Consider the following 17,913-nt stretch of genomic DNA (forward strand, 5'->3'; position numbering starts at 1 on the left):
AATTTAATTATTTTTTAATACATATATGTATATGTTATATGGATATATGTATATATATATATATATTATTATTTTTTCTTTTCTTCTTTACAGTTTAAAAATAATTAATTTAAGTAAGACGATTATTGAGAATTGGAAAACAATTGGATATTCTGCAAACTTGTCCGTTACCAAAGCAAATGACAGCAATTCATTATGGTACCATAAGTGTTCTTGTAACCCAATATCAAAAAAAAATAAGAGAAAGAAAAATAAATTTATTTATTTAAAATACTAATATATTTTAATTTTATTAAAATGAATATTATTTTACTTTTTTATCGGGGACAATATAAAGGTAGGGGATTATGATAATATTGTGCAAACACTTGTAAGTATTTCCTTGGAGTTGATACCTGCAAATTGCGAAAGTATAAATTGTTTAATTACCCCCGAACTTAAAGGCTGATTCACATAAAACTTCCCTCTTTGTCATACTGATACAACGAAGCGTAGAAAACAAAAGGTATGACAAATATAGTAAAGCTATCAGAATATAGGTAGAATAATTTGCGCTAAGCTTTAGTCGAATTGTCTGCAGAAACTATGTCAAATTCCGTAATAATTTAATAATTTGAAGAAAACAATTATTCACCTATTTCTTGATTTCAGCATTTACCATAGATACATATTTACAAATTCACATATAAACGAAGAGCAAGAGTTTTTTTGGGTAATATGCGAAAAAACAGTAAACTTCAAAGTCTTAAAACTGAAATCATTTAGATACATACACAAATTTATTAAACTTAAATTAAGAAATGCAGTGAAATCTCGAAAAAGTTAACCAAAATGTCTCAGAGACTTATTTTTATTTGTTATACTCGGGTTGTTTTTTACAATTCGGGATTAGAGAACAAAATTAATATTATATTTAAAAATCGCTTTATTGTTTTTCAAAATATTCTCCGAAATTTAAAAGGCAACCTACATAGTTCGTGAACATTATCGTGCAGATAATGATAAGATCTATCACCTGATTTGTATCATTATTGTTTTACATTTTTATTAAACTATTGTTGCTTTCAACTGCTTCGGAAAACTCATTTTCGGTTGTTAAAATCTTTTTCGATCTGTTCGTTAACTTTGTTAGACACTTTAAAAACTCCGTTATCTTCAGTAATTTCTATGTTATTAATGCAGCGCCCGTTTTTTTTTTTGAACTCGGAAAGATTAATTTAACCGAGCTAATTCCTTTTGCCAGAGCTAACTTTTGCCTTACTTTACTTTCGCTTATGACGTCACGTTGCGAACAGCTGGTTGACCAGTAAAAACAAAAAGATAGCGGTACTTTCAGGGCGTGATCTTGTGCTCTATCATTATGGTATACATCCACACGTAAGCTTCCATTTGCGAGAATGGGTATCGGATTGAGCTCGCATATACATATGTATATATGTATGTGCATAATAACATTGACAGAGAAAAACATTGAAGCAAAAGAATAAGAAAATTTACGCTGGTATTGCTCTAGTGTTCTCATTGCACAATTATTATTTGAGTGTAAAGAAAACGATATTTGTTCGTATATATGGTATTTGTAAGTTCATCATTGAGATTGGGTGTAGTGTGGCGCCAAATTCAGATCAAGCCTTTCAGTAAGCCTCTCGCTATCAAAATATACGCAACTCATCGAAGAAAATTCTGAATTTGTAAAAAAAAGTAAATTTTACTTAAATTCTTCATGTACATACATACATATGTACATACACTCAAAATATATAATAAATTGTATGTTATTAAAAACTATACTGCTTAGTACGAAATTGTCATATGTTTAAATACTGTGTACCGCGAAACATTGTGCTTACATTATGCGTCTATATTGCAAGTTCACATTCGCGTTAAAACATTAATTAGAAGTAAGCTTTGGGTGCGGCTTAGTTGAGTAAGTCATATCTATGTATCAATATGTACAATATGCATATATGTACGTATGTATATCGGGACGTTTCATTTAAAGTTCTTTTTTTTATTTCTTCGCCGACACATACAAATTTTGTTTTTTATGTTTAAAAAATAATTCCCTGAAAATTAGAGCCCACAATTTGTACTACCTGTTTGTTTTTCACGTATGTATGTATATCAGATATTTTTGAAAAAAATTGAGGGAGCAAGCGGTTTTAACGTTCATCAAGTGAATTATTTCAGAGATGTAAACGATTTAATAAACAAAATGAAAATATAAAGGTTTTTATGAAATTTATATATTATATTTAAAACCCAGATCAAATTTGTAGCAATTTTTTGTTCAACATAAGATACAAACATTTTATGTACCCGAGAAGAAACAAAAAAGTTTTAAATGTAACACCCTAATATGCACATAGTGCAAATGTATTAACATGAAATGGTGTATATTCCTTTATGCATATACATAAATTCATTTATTACTCTTAATTAATTTTAATTCCAACATTCTTCTTGCATAATTATACATACACGGCATTGAAGGAAAAGTGAGCAATTATAAATGTTAATAAATTTCTTTCAGAAATGCAAAATGTCAGAAGAGATCTTTACTATATATGAGAACAGGCCAAATTTAGTAAAAAACAAGGAAAATAGTACTGTGTATGGTAAAATGGTTTTTCCAAAAAACACTCGAGCCAATGGAGACAATAGCTATGGAAACGAAAGTGCATTTAATTTTACGGTATATGACTTAAATTCGAAGTTGATTGAAAAAAGACAGCCGATATACGACAATATTAAACCCAATGAATTATCAAGCCAAAAACTACTATTTACAAAATTGTTTGGAACAGCGAAAAATAATGATATTATCTATGAAAACTTGTGTCGTGGATGTGGTTATGGTATTTTTGAAGGGAAAAATTATTTGTGTGACTTTTGTATATGTTTGGTTAAAGGTCACAAAAGTAACAAATCCGAAAGTTTGCGAAAAATGAATAAAAATCATGTGAACACTGAGGAGAATATCTATGAAAATATTTGTTCTTGTTGTTCCAATTTATATAATACTCAAGAATGTCAATTCTGCATAAGAAACGAAAAATTCATGGAAACATCAAAAACAGAAAAACTTGAAGTTATGAAAAAAGAGCAGAAAACATTGTATTTTCAGAATTTGGATAAGCCTAAATTCTTCGATGGAATTTTGGGATCGTTGAAGAAAAGTTCAAAACCTAAACAAGAATGTTCAAGTAAAAAACACAAACGGATGGAGGCTATGTATAACGTTAAAGGATGCTCTAATGTTTCCCCATCAAATAACGTATTTAATAAGCAAGAAATACTCGATTTTAAGCAAAAGGAAACGAAGCACAATGCATTCCGGAGAGAGCAACATGTATACGGCCGATTAAAATTTAGCGAATATTTTGTTGGTAAAATTCCTTTAGAAATGACTTCTAATCATACTGTGGCTAAACCCCGTGAATTCCTAAAGGGAGATCTAGATTCCGTTTACAACAAAAGTTCTATTGAGTGTTCATCTGCTTCGAGGAAACTAACTAAATCATCCAAAATTCTAAAACATTTTCCAACTCGTCCTTTTAATACACAATATTATAAAACGCTTCATACTCCACTGTCTGAAAGCGTTTGTTATTGGTTGGAATTGCTGCGTCTACAAGTTCATAATTATTACAGTCCTGGTACATCATTTGACGATGGCGATTACGGTTTATGTATTCCTAAGAGCCTTCCATCAAGAAGCGTGTTGATGCACACATATTGCGATGCTGCTTCAAGTTATGAAATGTACGATTTTGTTTCCCCCCTCTATTTAGACATAGGAATGACTAATTTGACGATCACTGATAAAAACGTAGAAGAAGAAAATGCTACATTTACAAATAACATAAGTCATATTCATATTAGTAAGCAAATTGAAAATCGTTTTGAGGCAATGGTGGATGTATTTAAACAAAATCTCAAAGCAAAATGTATACTTCATAAACAGAGAGAGAATCAAACATCTGTTGAGCATTCCAATTATTCGCTCAACACATTATCAGAAGCAAACTATGTAATACGATCTTCACTGCAGCGAACCAAATGGCCCTCCGAACACAGTCCGATTGCGGTAATGAATTATCAGCCGCTCTCAACAGTTACCACTGAGAAAGGTCGAACTAGTTGCTTTTCAACTTGCAATGTGATCAAAAGCAAGTGCTATCATTGTGGTTGTCTAGGTGGTGGAGGGGTATCAAAAGAAAAAACTAAAATCAAAATTAACCAAGAAAAATGTGAAAGAAGTTATAAGGAAAAATCGGAAATGATCAATACGTACAACAAAGCACACGGGCGGTACACCAAACAAATAAACGGTTATTTTTTCGAAAGTAAAGGAAAATTTTGCAATAATTCATTTAATATATACGAAGTGAACAATCAAAATCCAAAAATCAACCAGTTTAACTTTGTGTATTTAATTAACAATGTGTTAATATCGTATAGCCTTAATACAAACGTCTTGCATTTGTGTTCCAATCGACTGCAGTACTTTAATTGGTTTCAAGATTGGCTTCTTTACAATTTCAACCCGTGGAGCTTCATTGTTAAACGTGCTTTGAGGGTGCTGGCTAATTATAATAGCTTTAAAATATCATTTAAATTATGGGCTGTACTGAATGACTCAGTAAAGCGACATAGAGGTTTATGGAAATATGATAAACAAGGGGAGAACATTTATGGTGAAGCACCAATTGACAGCACAGTGAGCGAGCAAGTTACGAAATTTATTCCAATGGCATTTCAAAGTAGTAATTTGGAGAGCGACTTTATTGTTAATGAGAATGAGAGTGTACAATTAAGTGCGACACAAAATATGGTTAAAAACAAGTGTAAGAAAAGCAAAGACGAAGTAGTTCTACGTACAAAAACTAAGGAAACGTTGGAAAGAAGTAAAAAAGCTCAAGGGAAATATTTAGATCTTGATGAAAACGTAGTTAAACTAAACAACTATGATTATAATGAAAATGACGATATTGATTTGACAACTGAAACCAAAATTTCAAATAATCATAGCCTTTCTGATGAAAAAAATAACTCGTCTCACACTAAAGAAAACTCTATAATAAAAGTAAAGGAAGAAGACATTTACCAACCCATTTGGAAGTTTCAAACCGTTGGAGAGGCTCTATACGATAGTGATCCTGAATACTATAATTTGAGTAATCGAACTTGTAATTCGAAGTATTTGCATAAAAGGAAGCAACGTATGTCAAATGATTCATCAATTTCATGTCGTGTTATATCTGACAATGGGGAAGATCATGGAGATTGGGAGACCGATGACGAATTTATGTTCTCAAAACAGTTAGATGAATACTGCGGAGCAAACGACTTGATACCATTACAAACATCACACAACACAATTTCTCAGAGCAATAGCACAATCACAAGTGCTTCGAGTTCTGACATCATTACTGCATCATCACACTCAAATTTTCAACATCCCTTCTTCCGTACAGTATGCATTTTTTTCAGCTTAAAGGAACCTAAAATTCGTGCAATCGTATATGATTACACGTATAGTCAATCATGGTATTATTTTGCAAAAAACAAAAATGCAAACTTGCTTTCTTACAATAAGGCCAACGGAAAATTGAAACTAACGAATACACCAACTTTTAATTGGTTACCGGCATCAAATAATAATCATCAAAACATAGCATTTGCATCAACAAAAACGAACAGAACAATATATAATAATGTACCTGCCACAGACTCTAGATTGAATCCAATAAATGCGTGGAAACTGAACCTATTAAATATATCAAACATTGAAGATGAAGATGACTTGGTGAGTAAAAATAAGCGATTATTTGAACTACATATTACTCTTTAAATTTGGATAACTGCGTTATTATCCTCAGACATAAATACTTATATCATAAATTAGATATTTTTTGACAAAACTTGGTAACATACATATGTACATACATATGTATATTGATGAAATTCGGAAAAAAGCTGAATAAAGGAATTTGTTCCAATCATTTTAATGTACATATATGATTTCGAAGAGAACATTCAATTCAAATTGTTTGTAATTGAGTATATCTTAAGGGGGGGATACCTTTAGTGCCGTCAAAGAGGTAATTTTTTTTAATTTTATTATGGCAGAATAAAAACAGATCACATCCGATATTTTTGCAAATACATATGTACATATATTAAGAGGTATTATTGAACTACAAAATAAAAAATATTTTTTGTCAAAAAAAACCAAAATGACGGAAATATCAACGATCCCTTGATTGACATTTTTTTGCGGCCGTCAATTTCCTGGCTAGGCTTCTTATTCGAAAGGAAAAAAGTAAATTTTTTTTATCTGGAAGCTTTTATCAAGTGCATAGTAGAGGGGTTTTGAGAAGTTCGAAAAATCGGGGATGTAGAACCAGGATTTTGGAAAAATTGCTATTTTTACCTGTGTTTTTCGAGACCAAAATTCTTAAATAACTGTTAAAATGCCACGGACTTGAGTAATAAAATATTCTTTAGTTCAAGTAAATCGGTTAAATAATTCCCTCGAAATTTTGACCGCCGGATGAAAAAAGTTAGTTTCGAAGAAACGAGTCTCAAAGTTCTTCGGTTGTATAGAATGCAGCATGAGATGCAATGGTTCTAGGGCCTATTTTTTTGAAAATATTCGGAGTAAACCAATGAAACTTCGAGACTATATTTTGAATAGTTTTTCAATTGATCAGACCGAAAAACAAATTTCATTTTTTTGAAAATTCTAAAGGTAAAGGTAATGAATTGGTTAGAAGTAATTATTTTTTTAAGTCAAAGAGTTTAAATTTAATTTGGAATCATAAGGAGAAAAGATGGTTTTCATGACCATCCTGAGTAACAGGAATTTAAAAATCTTGTTTCTATATTTGGAATCATAACGAAGCGGCTTTATCTGTTTACAACAATGTTGAAGGTACGATACACCTAATTTAAAAGAACACGCTTACTTCTTGTAGTTAAATAGTAACTATTTAATTTCATATAGGTTTACTATTGCGAAAATTCGAAGGGCAGGGAGTTTTCAATTTAGTTACTCAAAAACTTAAATAAGCAAGCCATTTTAATATCAAAAAATTACATTCCAAAGCATTTAGAATAAGCTAATGTCTTGAAATGCCTACAATGTATTTTAAAATTTGATCTATTAAAAGATATACATATATCAGGTAATCGTTCGAACAAAAACCGCTTGATTAAAATAAACCAAAATATAATTAATTAATTTTTTCAAAGTACCTCCCACTGTAAGTACGACGAACACGGTTGTCGAAACTTTAGGTAATTTGGAACGTTGGTTGCGAATAGAAAATAAATCTCACAAAATCATCAAAATGAAAACAAGAAATTCTTGAGGAATACAATGAAAGGTTTTATGGTTAAAATTTGTTTCGTAAGAGCAAGGGAAACTCCGAGGTAACACAAATATGTATGTAATTCAATCATAATCTCTTCGAAGTTGTGGATTTTTAAAAAGTCAAAATTGCCGGTGATGTGTTCATAAGCCAAGAATGGATTTTGATAGATTACACAGTGCCACATTATTAAGGCTGACTATTGGCGCGCCAATTAGGAATCTGTGTAAATTTTAATAAATGATAATTGTTTACATTTAACTTTACTTTGATGATTCTAATTTTATATATGTATATGTATGTAGTTAACGTAACTGCTTATTAACTGTATTTAATAGTTCGTGTCAGAGAAAGAGCTTTTGCGCTCTCAAGCCTTTAAAGAGAATACCGATTATGAGAGTTCGCCTCCAAAACTATCTGCTCCCCAGCTTATTAAAAGTGTTTCGTCCGGTAATATTTTGGATATACCAAGTGTGGACGACAAAAAAACCATTACCGAACGTGTGCGTAGTAAATGTGAGTATACATATACATATGTACATTATCCTGTTGCTTATGTTACATATGGAATCAAGCAGACTGAAAAGTTCATATCGCTTCTAAGGAAGAGCGCCACAAGAATGTTTAACATAACGTTGTAACACGAAGTTAATACAAAGATGGCGCACGAACACACAATCATCCGAAAAAAGCAACATTTCAAAGATTGTGGACAGTGTTTGTAGATGCTCAATCATAAAAAACGTCAAAACAACTATAAATAAATAAAAAGGTTACTGAAACGTTTTGAGGAATTGAAAATAAATCAATGAATATTACCGGTATAATCAGAGTCTCACCATCCTTGAAACTAAATTTTTTTTTTTACTTGAAAAAAATTCTTGGAAACGATAATATATACTTTTTCAGTCTGCGTTTCATGCAGAAGAAATTTTTTTATTACCTCATTCAAGATGCATTTTCAATCCCATACAGAAATAATACCTTAACTGCCATCTTTATATATTAAATAAATAAAATGTGTATTTTAACCTATTCAATTTCTTTCCCATTTCTCACACAGTTCCAAGAAGCGTCTTCAAACTGTAAGTATATTTACGGAAATATGTTAAAATCACCTTCATAATAATATAATCGATTATTTAGAAAAACGTTGTGAAAATCCAAATTTTTGCATTCCCAGTGGATTGCCCACCAAGTCCGCAGCTAAAAACAACAATTTGTCAAAAGTGTTTTAACTTTTTACCACTTTGTTTTGTTTTTATCATTCAAAATACATTTTTTAAAGATTTCTACCAATCTAACTAAAACAAAACAAAAATAAAGTTTTTTGCCATTATGGAATAAAAATTTGTTTCGAAGAGGGTAGGGTGTTCGCTCTGAAGTAACAAAACTAAATATTTGAATAATACATATGTAGCTAAAGCAAGATATGTGTACATTGCTTTTCGAAACGAAGTAACAATTATAATTTCTATCTAGAAAACCTGAGTACGCTAGGTACATAAAAATTAAGATTTGAAAGATTTCGTTTACCTTTTTCGTTTTAGACTCAGAACAACATTTAAAACAAATTTGGAAGAGTGAACCATTATTGATTTTTAACTGCCCTAACAATAAAAAAACCGATAATTCAATAAGTTCAATCTTCAGAAACTAGTTAGAATTTCAATCAACATTAATTTTTATTATAATGTTATTTATTATGTTATAGAAATGTACGTTCACCAAAATCCGAGAAGAAACAAAATGACATCATTCGCTCTGCAAAAACGGGAAGTTTATATGTGGAAACAGATGCGCAACCTGAATTTCCAATTTTCGGGGCACCACTTGAAAAATTAGAAATGAGTGAAGTTGTTCATCATGTTCCACGTTTTGTTGTGGACTGTGTAGCTTATATCGAACGTAAAAACTTTATATTACAAGATGGATTATATCGTGCTTCTGGCAACAAAGTAGCTATTGATGAATTGAAAAAAAAGCTATCCGAAAGCTTCGTCTACAATTCAAATCTTTTGGTTGCTGATGACATACATACTATTACCAGTTTATTAAAACAATTCTTTCGAGAATTGACCAACCCTTTGATTCCCCAGCATACATATAATCAACTCGGACGTAATTTTCTTGAAACTGTTGGTATTGAAGCATTGAAAAATACACTTGAAGAAATGCCTGATCCTAATCGAGCAACATTGAAATATCTTATACGCCATTTAAAGAAGTAATTTTAAAATACTTATGGGAAAAAATTTGCAATTTGTATTATATTTTTTTTGTTTTCAGTGTTGCCGCCTTCAGTAAAGAAAACCGCATGCCTGCATCTAACTTGGCAATTGTATGGGGTCCATGCATTTTTACATCAGAACAAATTGTATTTGGTGATATCGGACGAATGAATACACTAACTAAACTATTTATAGAAAACTACGAATACATATTTAGCGAAAATGAGCGACTTGTAAATTAAGTTGTGATAAAAATACATCACGTTTTAGAACTATTTTTGCAATTAAGTCAAAATTTTAGCCAACCCTGTACATTTACATATGTTTTATACTCTCGCCACATGTTGAACAGCGTATAAATATTTTGCTATTGTTATTATCCTAATGGTTTCATTTACATACATAAATAATTACAAATTTATATCAAAATCAGCAGGATGACGAGATGATTTGACATCCAGTTAACTTAACCAGCAATCTTAATAATCTCAAATTATTATATTAAAATCGTTCCAAGACTTCTCCATTCTACTTATACAGATCGATATGCTTGTGAATTTTATGTCAAAGGTATCGTATCATATATGGTATAGTAATTGTATTAATAAAATTGTGTGAAAGCTTGTTCGCAAGTACAGTTTAGTTTAATACTTAGCTAACTGAAACTTACCCTGATTTGCAATTTGCGAGAGTATAAAATTTTCGTCTGCAACCGAACGCAGCCTTTCCTTAATTCTTTATTAAAAAACATGCTAAAATGAAAAGTAAGTATACGCTAAAATTAACCAAATTTTACATTGTGATAAAATATGTATATTAAATATATGTATGAGTGCAGAGCTCTAAATTGCAATAAACTAGTAAAATCACTATCTCTGAACTATTATATAAAGCTACTGACCGCTAATTAGAAACACAAGATAATCAGGATAAGTAAACATTTTTTAATATTTCCTTTCTATTTTCTCTTCGGAATGTAGCTATGTGTATGCATATATCAAAGTGATCATGTTGGCAATAGAAATTTAATAATAAATAGCACGGAGCACGCACATGTGTCCATTGATCGGAAAAGTACTATTAGTCAGATGCACAACATTTAAAATTTTAAATAAATGCCTCCTAATAGGCACGTACTAAAGTTTGACACCGAAATTATTAAATATAAACATAAAAACCGAAAACCTAAAAAGTTCCATAAGTAAACACTAAATTAAGATATAAAACTGTAATCTGGTATAGGGGATCGAAGTAGCAAGGAGCGCTTATGGTCAAAATTTTTTAAAAAAAGTGGAAATGGCCCCGCCCACTAATAAGATTAAAGTACATACGGGCTAAAACTTTCCTTGTTACAAGTTGTCACATTTTGAACTAGCCGCCGCCCCTTTCGTGACGTCACACATTTTCCAATTTTATGGATTTAGAAAAAAATAAAAAAGCAGGTTATTCTCTTTATTCTTATATTTATTGAATAATCTTTAATAAAATCAACATTTAGTCAAATATTAAAGTACAGACACAACGAATGACTAGTCAAGAAATAATAAATACTTAATTATGCTAATTAAAAATACAAAACTTAATCATCTTGTGTCCATGGACTTTTGACCCACTCCTTTATATCATTTATTACTGGTAAATCAGGCACTTCATTTTCGTTCTGAATTTGAATGTCAGGAACATTTTTCGCATCAACATCGTCTTCTTCCATCCATAAAGCATCGTCATCATTCATTAAACAGAGAATCTCTCGGGCACGTCTAGCCGCGATTCTTTGAGTTCGAATTTTCGCGATAGGTAACAGCTCTTGTTTTTTATGTCATTGTTTGTGTTGATTGGTGGCTTAATATGAAGAAAAATATAGGCCACATATGCTACACGATCTTTTAAACAAGTATGACTCGACACCAGGGTAATAACTATATATGGAACCTGTTTCAGATGGGATGATGCTTGGAGATTTAATAATATCTGTTGTAATAATGGGACAAACTTAGCGTCATTGTCATCACTCCCTGTGACTCCATAACCTTCTGATGTCTGTTTAATTAACACAGGTGGTGGTAAAAATCCTTCTTTTAATAATTTCCAAAGACTACAACGTCTTACACCGCAACATGCAATAGTTTCACATTTAACTATTTGTAAAAAATATTGTGACTCACGCACATGATTACCATACCAAGTAGCATTATTTTTCCACGTCATAGCCTGTTCAATATCCAGTCCAGTAACAGTTGGTGCAACACATTCAGCAACGACTGGAAAATTATCAATGACTAACTTGCTCCAAATGTCAGCCAACACATTGCCCGCACTTTTGAAGTTTCGTTTTTCTAGATCTGAGACGTAGTTCGAATACTTGAATCAAGATGTGACCCAAAATCATCATGATTCAATAGTACACCAGTAAGTTCGCGACTGAGAGGTGCCATGTGTTGTTCAACTCAGTTAAATGCCTCCTTCCTGGGGCATTTGTAGCTATATAAATTACATCTAAATGAAAATATTTAAAATGTTGTGAAGCTCAAACTATAACGCGGGAGACAATTTTGTAACTTTGATTAAAATTATAATATAAAATAAAATAAAGTATGATTCGCAGAAGAGCCCCAATGTTTACAAATTTATTGTAACGAACCCTGGGCACGGCGTGTATACCTGAACAAGTTATAGTACTTGTAAGAAGCATGGGCAGTAAAAAGCTTCGTTACAACTTAAGTATTAAAAACAAAGATTGTGTTTATAAATGTTTAATATTTTTTGTTTACCTATAAATTTCACGTTTGTACATCACAAATTTTGAAATGTGATGTCACAAAGCTTTTGACCCCCCTGCCGCTTGTCACACAATGTCACTTCTGAATGAGCAACGACGTTTTTTGTTTTAATTAAATTTAGTTTATCGCCTTGCAGTTGGAGATTCATGTCGTTGAACAATTCTTTGATGTTCTGAGCTTGTCTTGAAATTCTGTATCTTTAGTTTCCAAGAACTCTATAGCAGAGTCAAACAGGTTGTAGAATCGAGTCAGACAATTGCCTCTTGATAGCCAACGAGCTTCAGTATGAAACAACAAACGATTGAAATCCTCGTCATTAGTAACACAAAGCTGATGAAATAATCTATCATTCAAAGAGCTTTTGCGGATTTTATTGACTGCTTTGATGACATATTGCAGTGATTGAGTGCAGTGATTGATTAAGTCTTTATGGCACCCTATCATAGCCGGAGCGCCATCCGTAGCAATTGGAATAATATTTTTCAAAGGAATCTCTTTCTCATCGCAAAACTTTTCCAATATATTGAATATGGTTTCGCCTTTTGTATCGGTCTCTAAATTTCTAGCAAATAATAGTTCTTCACATATTTCTCATATATCATATTCTCATCTTTAATAAACCTCACGTAAGACAACAAAGACAACAACAATGCTTCATTAGTTGGTAAGTGGACTCATCGAGCTGAATGGAGAATTGGCATGTCCTCAGGTGATCGCACAATGATTCTTCAATGTTTTCGGCCATTTCATCAATTCGTCTTTGCACAGAATTATTACTCTAAGGAATTTTTCGGATAATATCTGCCGCCGGTTTATGAAGCACGGTAGTTAATACTAATAATGGAGGATGGAGTTATGTGTAGAAGTTCACGCAAGTGAGGAAAGTTCTCTGATCGCCATTCACTTGGGAGTGGCCAGAAACGATTCTTTTACATATGACTCAAGCAGCTCACGACTTCCGGTCTTTGACCAAGTATCCTCTCGGTAGCCTAAGAACATCCGTTTGAAGGCGAGCTAAAGTGAGAAGGCGAAACATCCCCTGCATAGGGTTGTGCGCTGGGTTTGGGACCCGCCACGTAAAAAAACACCCCCAATGAAAAACAACAAACAGCCTCGGATGAGAGATCCCCCTTTTGATGACGACCATGGCAAACGAAATAAGGACTATGATTAGAGGGCATGCACCTTAATTGGGAAGGTGCCGCTGCCCAGCTGGTAGATGTCCTCGTAAAGATAAAGGCTGACATCACCGCCGTCCAAGAAATGCGATGGACGGGACAAGGACAGAAACGCGTAGGTCCTTGTGACATTTACTACAGTGGTCATATAAAGGAGCGCAAGTTTGGTGATGGATTCGTGGTGGGAGAGAGACTCCGTCGCCGAGTACTATCATTCACTCCGGAGAATGAACGTCTAGCCACAATCCTCATCAAAGCGAGGTTCTTCAACATATCGCTGATTTGCGCCCACGCCCCGATGGAAGAGAAGGACGATGTGACCAAAGATGCCTTTTATGAGTGCTTGGAGCGCACTTATGAGAGATGTCCCCGCCACGATGTCAAAATCGTGGTTGGCGACTTCAACGCCAGGGTGGGCAAAGAAGGTACCTTTGGCACTACGGTCGGTAAATTCAGCCTCCACGAGGAAACATCCCCAAATGGGTTGAGGCTGATCGACTTCGCCGGGGCCCGAAATATGGCTATCTGTAGTACTAGATTCCAGCATAAGAAGATTCATCAAGCTACCTGGCTGTCTCCGGATCGAAAAACCTCCAACCAGATCGATCATGTTGTGATAGACGGAAGACACGTCTCCAGTGTTTTAGATGTGCGTGCGCTCCGAGGTCCTTACATCGACTCGGACCACTATATTGTTGCAGCCAAAATTCGCACCCGCCTCTGTGCAGCAAAAAACGCACGCCAACAAACACAAGGAAGGTTCGACGTCGAGAAGCTGCAATCACAACAGACAGCCGAACGATTTTCTACTCGACTTGCACTCCTGCTCTCTGAGAGCACTTGTCAACAACTCGGTATAAGGGAACTGTGGGACGGCTTTTCAAACTCCTTACGTACAGCTGCAACCGAAACCATTGGTTTTCGGAAAGTGCAAAAGAACAGCTGGTACGACGAGGAGTGCCGTGTCGCAGCGGAGAGAAAACAGGCTGCCTACCTCGCAACGTTACGATCGACCACAACACGTGCGGGATGGGATAGATACCGAGAGTTGAAGAGGGAAGCGAGACGCATTTGCAGGCAGAAGAAGAAAGAGGTCGAAATGCGTGAGTATGAACAGCTTGATAAGCTGGCCGACAGGGGTAATGCTCGAAAATTCTACGAAAAAATGCGGCGGCTTACAGAAGGTTTCAAGACCGGAGCATACTCCTGTAGCATACTTAGATTATGGAGGGAACACTTCTCCAGACTGCTGAATGGCAGTGAACACACAACACCAGGAGAAGGCGAACCCGATTCCCCAATCGATGACGATGGAGCAGACGTTCCATTACCCGGCCATGAAGAAGTTCGAATAGCAGTTGCCCGCCTGAAGAACAACAAAGCGGCAGGGGCCGACGGATTGCCAGCCGAGCTATTCAAACACGGCGGCGAAGAACTGATAAGGCGCATGCCTCAGCTTCTTTGCAAAATATGGTCGGATGAAAGCATGCCCAACGATTGGAATTTAAGTGTGCTATGCCCAATTTATAAAAAAGGAGACCCCACAATCTGCGCCAACTACCGTGGGATAAGCCTCCTCAACATCGCGTACAAGGTTCTATCGAGCGTATTGTGTGAAAGATTAAAGCCCACCGTCAACAAACTGATTGGACCTTATCAGTGTGGCTTCAGACCTGGTAAATCAACAACCGACCAGATATTCACCATGCGCATTGCATTGGAAAAGACCCGTGAAAGGAGAATCGACACTCACCACCTATTCGTCGATTTCAAAGCTGCTTTCGACAGCACGAAAAGGAGCTGCCTTTATGCCGCGATGTCTGAATTTGGTATCCCCGCAAAACTAATACGGCTGTGTAAACTGACGTTGAGCAACACGAAAAGCTCCGTCAGGATCGGGAAGGAACTCTCCGAGCCGTTCGATACCAAACAAGGTTTCAGACAAGGCGACTCCCTATCGTGCGACTTTTTCAATCTGCTGCTGGAGAAAATAGTTCGAGCTGCAGAACTCAACAGAGAAGATAAGAGTGTACAACTGCTGGCGTATGCTGATGATATCATCGGTCTCAACACCCGCGCCGTTAGTTCTGCTTTCTCCAGACTGGACAAGGAAGCAAAAGAAATGGGTCTGGCAGTGAACGAGGGCAAGACGAAATATCTCCTGTCATCAAACAAACAGTCGTCGCACTCGCGACTTGGCACACACGTCACTGTTGACAGTCATAACTTTGAAGTTGTAGATAATTTCGTCTATCTTGGAACCAGCGTAAACACCACCAACAATGTCAGCCTGGAAATCCAACGCAGGATTACTCTTGCCAACAGGTGCTACTTCGGACTGAGTAGGCAATTGAAAAGTAAAGTCCTCTCTCGACGAACAAAAACCAAACTCTATAAGTCGCTCATAATTCCCGTCCTGCTATATGGTGCAGAGGCTTGGACGATGACAACATCTGATGAGTCGACGTTGCGAGTTTTCGAGAGAAAAGTCCTGCGAAAGATTTATGGTCCTTTGCGCGTTGGCCACGGCGAATATCGCATTCGATGGAACGATGAGCTGTACGAGATACACGACGACATTGACATAGTTCAGCGAATTAAAAGACAGCGGCTACGCTGGCTAGGTCATGTTGTCCGAATGGATGAAAACACTCCAGCTCTGAAAGTGTTCGACGCAGTACCCGCCGCGGGAAGCAGAGGAAGAGGAAGACCTCCACTCCGGTGGAAGGGCCAAGTGGAGAAGGACCTGGCCTCCCTTGGAATATCCAATTGGCGCCACGTAGCGAAGAGAAGAAACGACTGGCGCGCTGTTGTTGACTCGGCTATAATCGCGTAAGCCAGGGATGGGCACATTTTTAGCCCGCAAAGTTAGCAAAGTGCGCACGGGGGCTAGATGAGGGGAATATCAGTTTACGAAGAGAAGGGCATAACAAGTTGAGTAAAATTGCGAAAAAAATGAATTACATTCCTCCGTAACTTGATGTTCATCGCAGAGTCAGAGATAAAGAGATGTTTAACTCCTCTCTCATTGGAAGTGAGAGAACAATTACTAAACGTCAAAACCTACTGAACTTTGACAGCTAATCAAGTTCAGTAGGTTTTGACGTTTATCAATTGGAAACGAGCGATGGCCAGATTGAAATCTTACCAAAAAAATATGTAAACGGAGGGATTTGTTGCATCGTTTAAGACCACTTATAAAAATGAGAAACAATGAAAATTAAATAAAATTGTGAAATTTAAAGGTATTTGATGAAAGCTTTTGTAAATTGAAGCATCATAGTATTGTTTTCAATGGAAAATGATTAAAAACATTTAATGATTGAGAGTTAACAAGATTAAATTCTTTTATTGGGTATTGAAAGGTCAAAATTTAGTTATTCTAATTACTTTAAAAAGATTTAAATAGTTTCTCCATATATTAAATAACCACTACATAGTAATTTTTATTCGTACTAAATGTTGGGTGTTTTAATTTAAAATGCCCAAAAATTCTTATTTTGTTCGATCTGGCCATAATGGAAAATGTTATAAAAAACGCTTATTTTGAGGCGCTCTCACACTGGAATAAGTTTAACAACCCTTTATCCCTGGCAGAGTGGTTGCGGCAATACTGACATTGTACACAAATTTAAGGGTGGAAGTTTACTTCATATCGGAATTGTACAGTTGTGTGAACAAAAAGGGGTAAACATAATTTGCAGAGTTTAGAGTTTCGCATTAAAATTTGTTTTTATTTACCTTTGCATGGTGGGAAATTTTAATCACTGTAAGGAAAAAATATATATATGTTATGTTATGTATCTAAAAACAATTTTATTTAATAAGAAAACAGCATATTTTAAAACTTCACAACACCTTATGGTTGTTTCTATTTTGTTCACACCACTGTACATGTGATAGATCAGTCAATGGTGGTGGAAAATACGTTGCTCTCATTTGTAAATGTGGAGTGGTAAAACGTTGCTCTCACTTCCCTCTTCATGTTTGCCCGCGATGATCCCCTCACCTAGCCCTCAAAATGTGCACTCGTGCCCGAACGGGCAAAATGCCACTGAGGGCTAATGTGCCCATCCCTGGCGTAAGCGGTATAAATAAAATGTATTTCTAAATTGACAGAACTGATTAATGTAAGTGATAGTGTGGAACAAATATCTATAAGAAAAAAGAAACGACAATGGGTTAAAGTAAAGAGTAGACAATGGGTTAAAGTAAACTGAAAGAGAATGAAAAAAAAAAAACTCGAACAGAGTTGCGCAACACAAGTTGCTCGTTGGGCGACAGCAAAAGAGAATCGCCCGAGAATTAGCAACTTTTGTTGCCGCATGTAATAATAGACTATCAC

The 17,913-nt window shown here is 34.9% G+C and overlaps 1 protein-coding gene across 3 annotated transcripts; it reads left to right on the plus strand.

Annotated features, from left to right (window-relative positions):
- Nucleotides 1-1,647: 1,647 nt before the first annotated feature.
- On the plus strand, nt 1,648-10,482 carry LOC105228321 (rho GTPase-activating protein 15). 3 transcript variants are annotated; one of them, XM_011208117.4, is made up of 6 exons: nt 1,648-1,927; nt 2,534-5,812; nt 7,718-7,895; nt 8,443-8,464; nt 9,094-9,606; nt 9,669-10,482. In XM_011208117.4, the coding sequence occupies exons 2-6, from the start codon at nt 2,543-2,545 to the stop codon at nt 9,850-9,852; spliced, it is 4,167 nt and encodes a 1,388-aa protein (XP_011206419.3). In that variant the 5' UTR covers nt 1,648-1,927; nt 2,534-2,542; the 3' UTR covers nt 9,853-10,482. The 3 variants fall into 3 exon arrangements, with proteins under 3 accessions (XP_011206419.3, XP_049311767.1, XP_049311766.1); XM_049455810.1 differs by having other exon boundaries at nt 1,725-1,770; nt 5,481-5,812; XM_049455809.1 differs by having other exon boundaries at nt 1,775-1,901.
- The last annotated feature ends 7,431 nt before the right edge of the window (nt 10,483-17,913 follow it).

Source organism: Bactrocera dorsalis, chromosome 4 (assembly GCF_023373825.1).
Source record: "Bactrocera dorsalis isolate Fly_Bdor chromosome 4, ASM2337382v1, whole genome shotgun sequence".
In the NCBI taxonomy this organism is placed as follows: Eukaryota; Metazoa; Arthropoda; class Insecta; order Diptera; family Tephritidae; genus Bactrocera; species Bactrocera dorsalis.

Bases quoted from the DNA above. Each gene is read 5' to 3' on its own strand.
- LOC105228321 (XM_011208117.4), top strand. From the start codon at position 2,543: ATGTCAGAAGAGATCTTTACTATATATGAGAACAGGCCAAATTTAGTA. The intron at 5,813-7,717 runs GTGAGTAAAAAT...TGTATTTAATAG, and splicing joins TTGAAGATGAAGATGACTTG to TTCGTGTCAGAGAAAGAGCT. The intron at 9,607-9,668 runs GTAATTTTAAAA...TTTTGTTTTCAG, and splicing joins CTTATACGCCATTTAAAGAA to TGTTGCCGCCTTCAGTAAAG.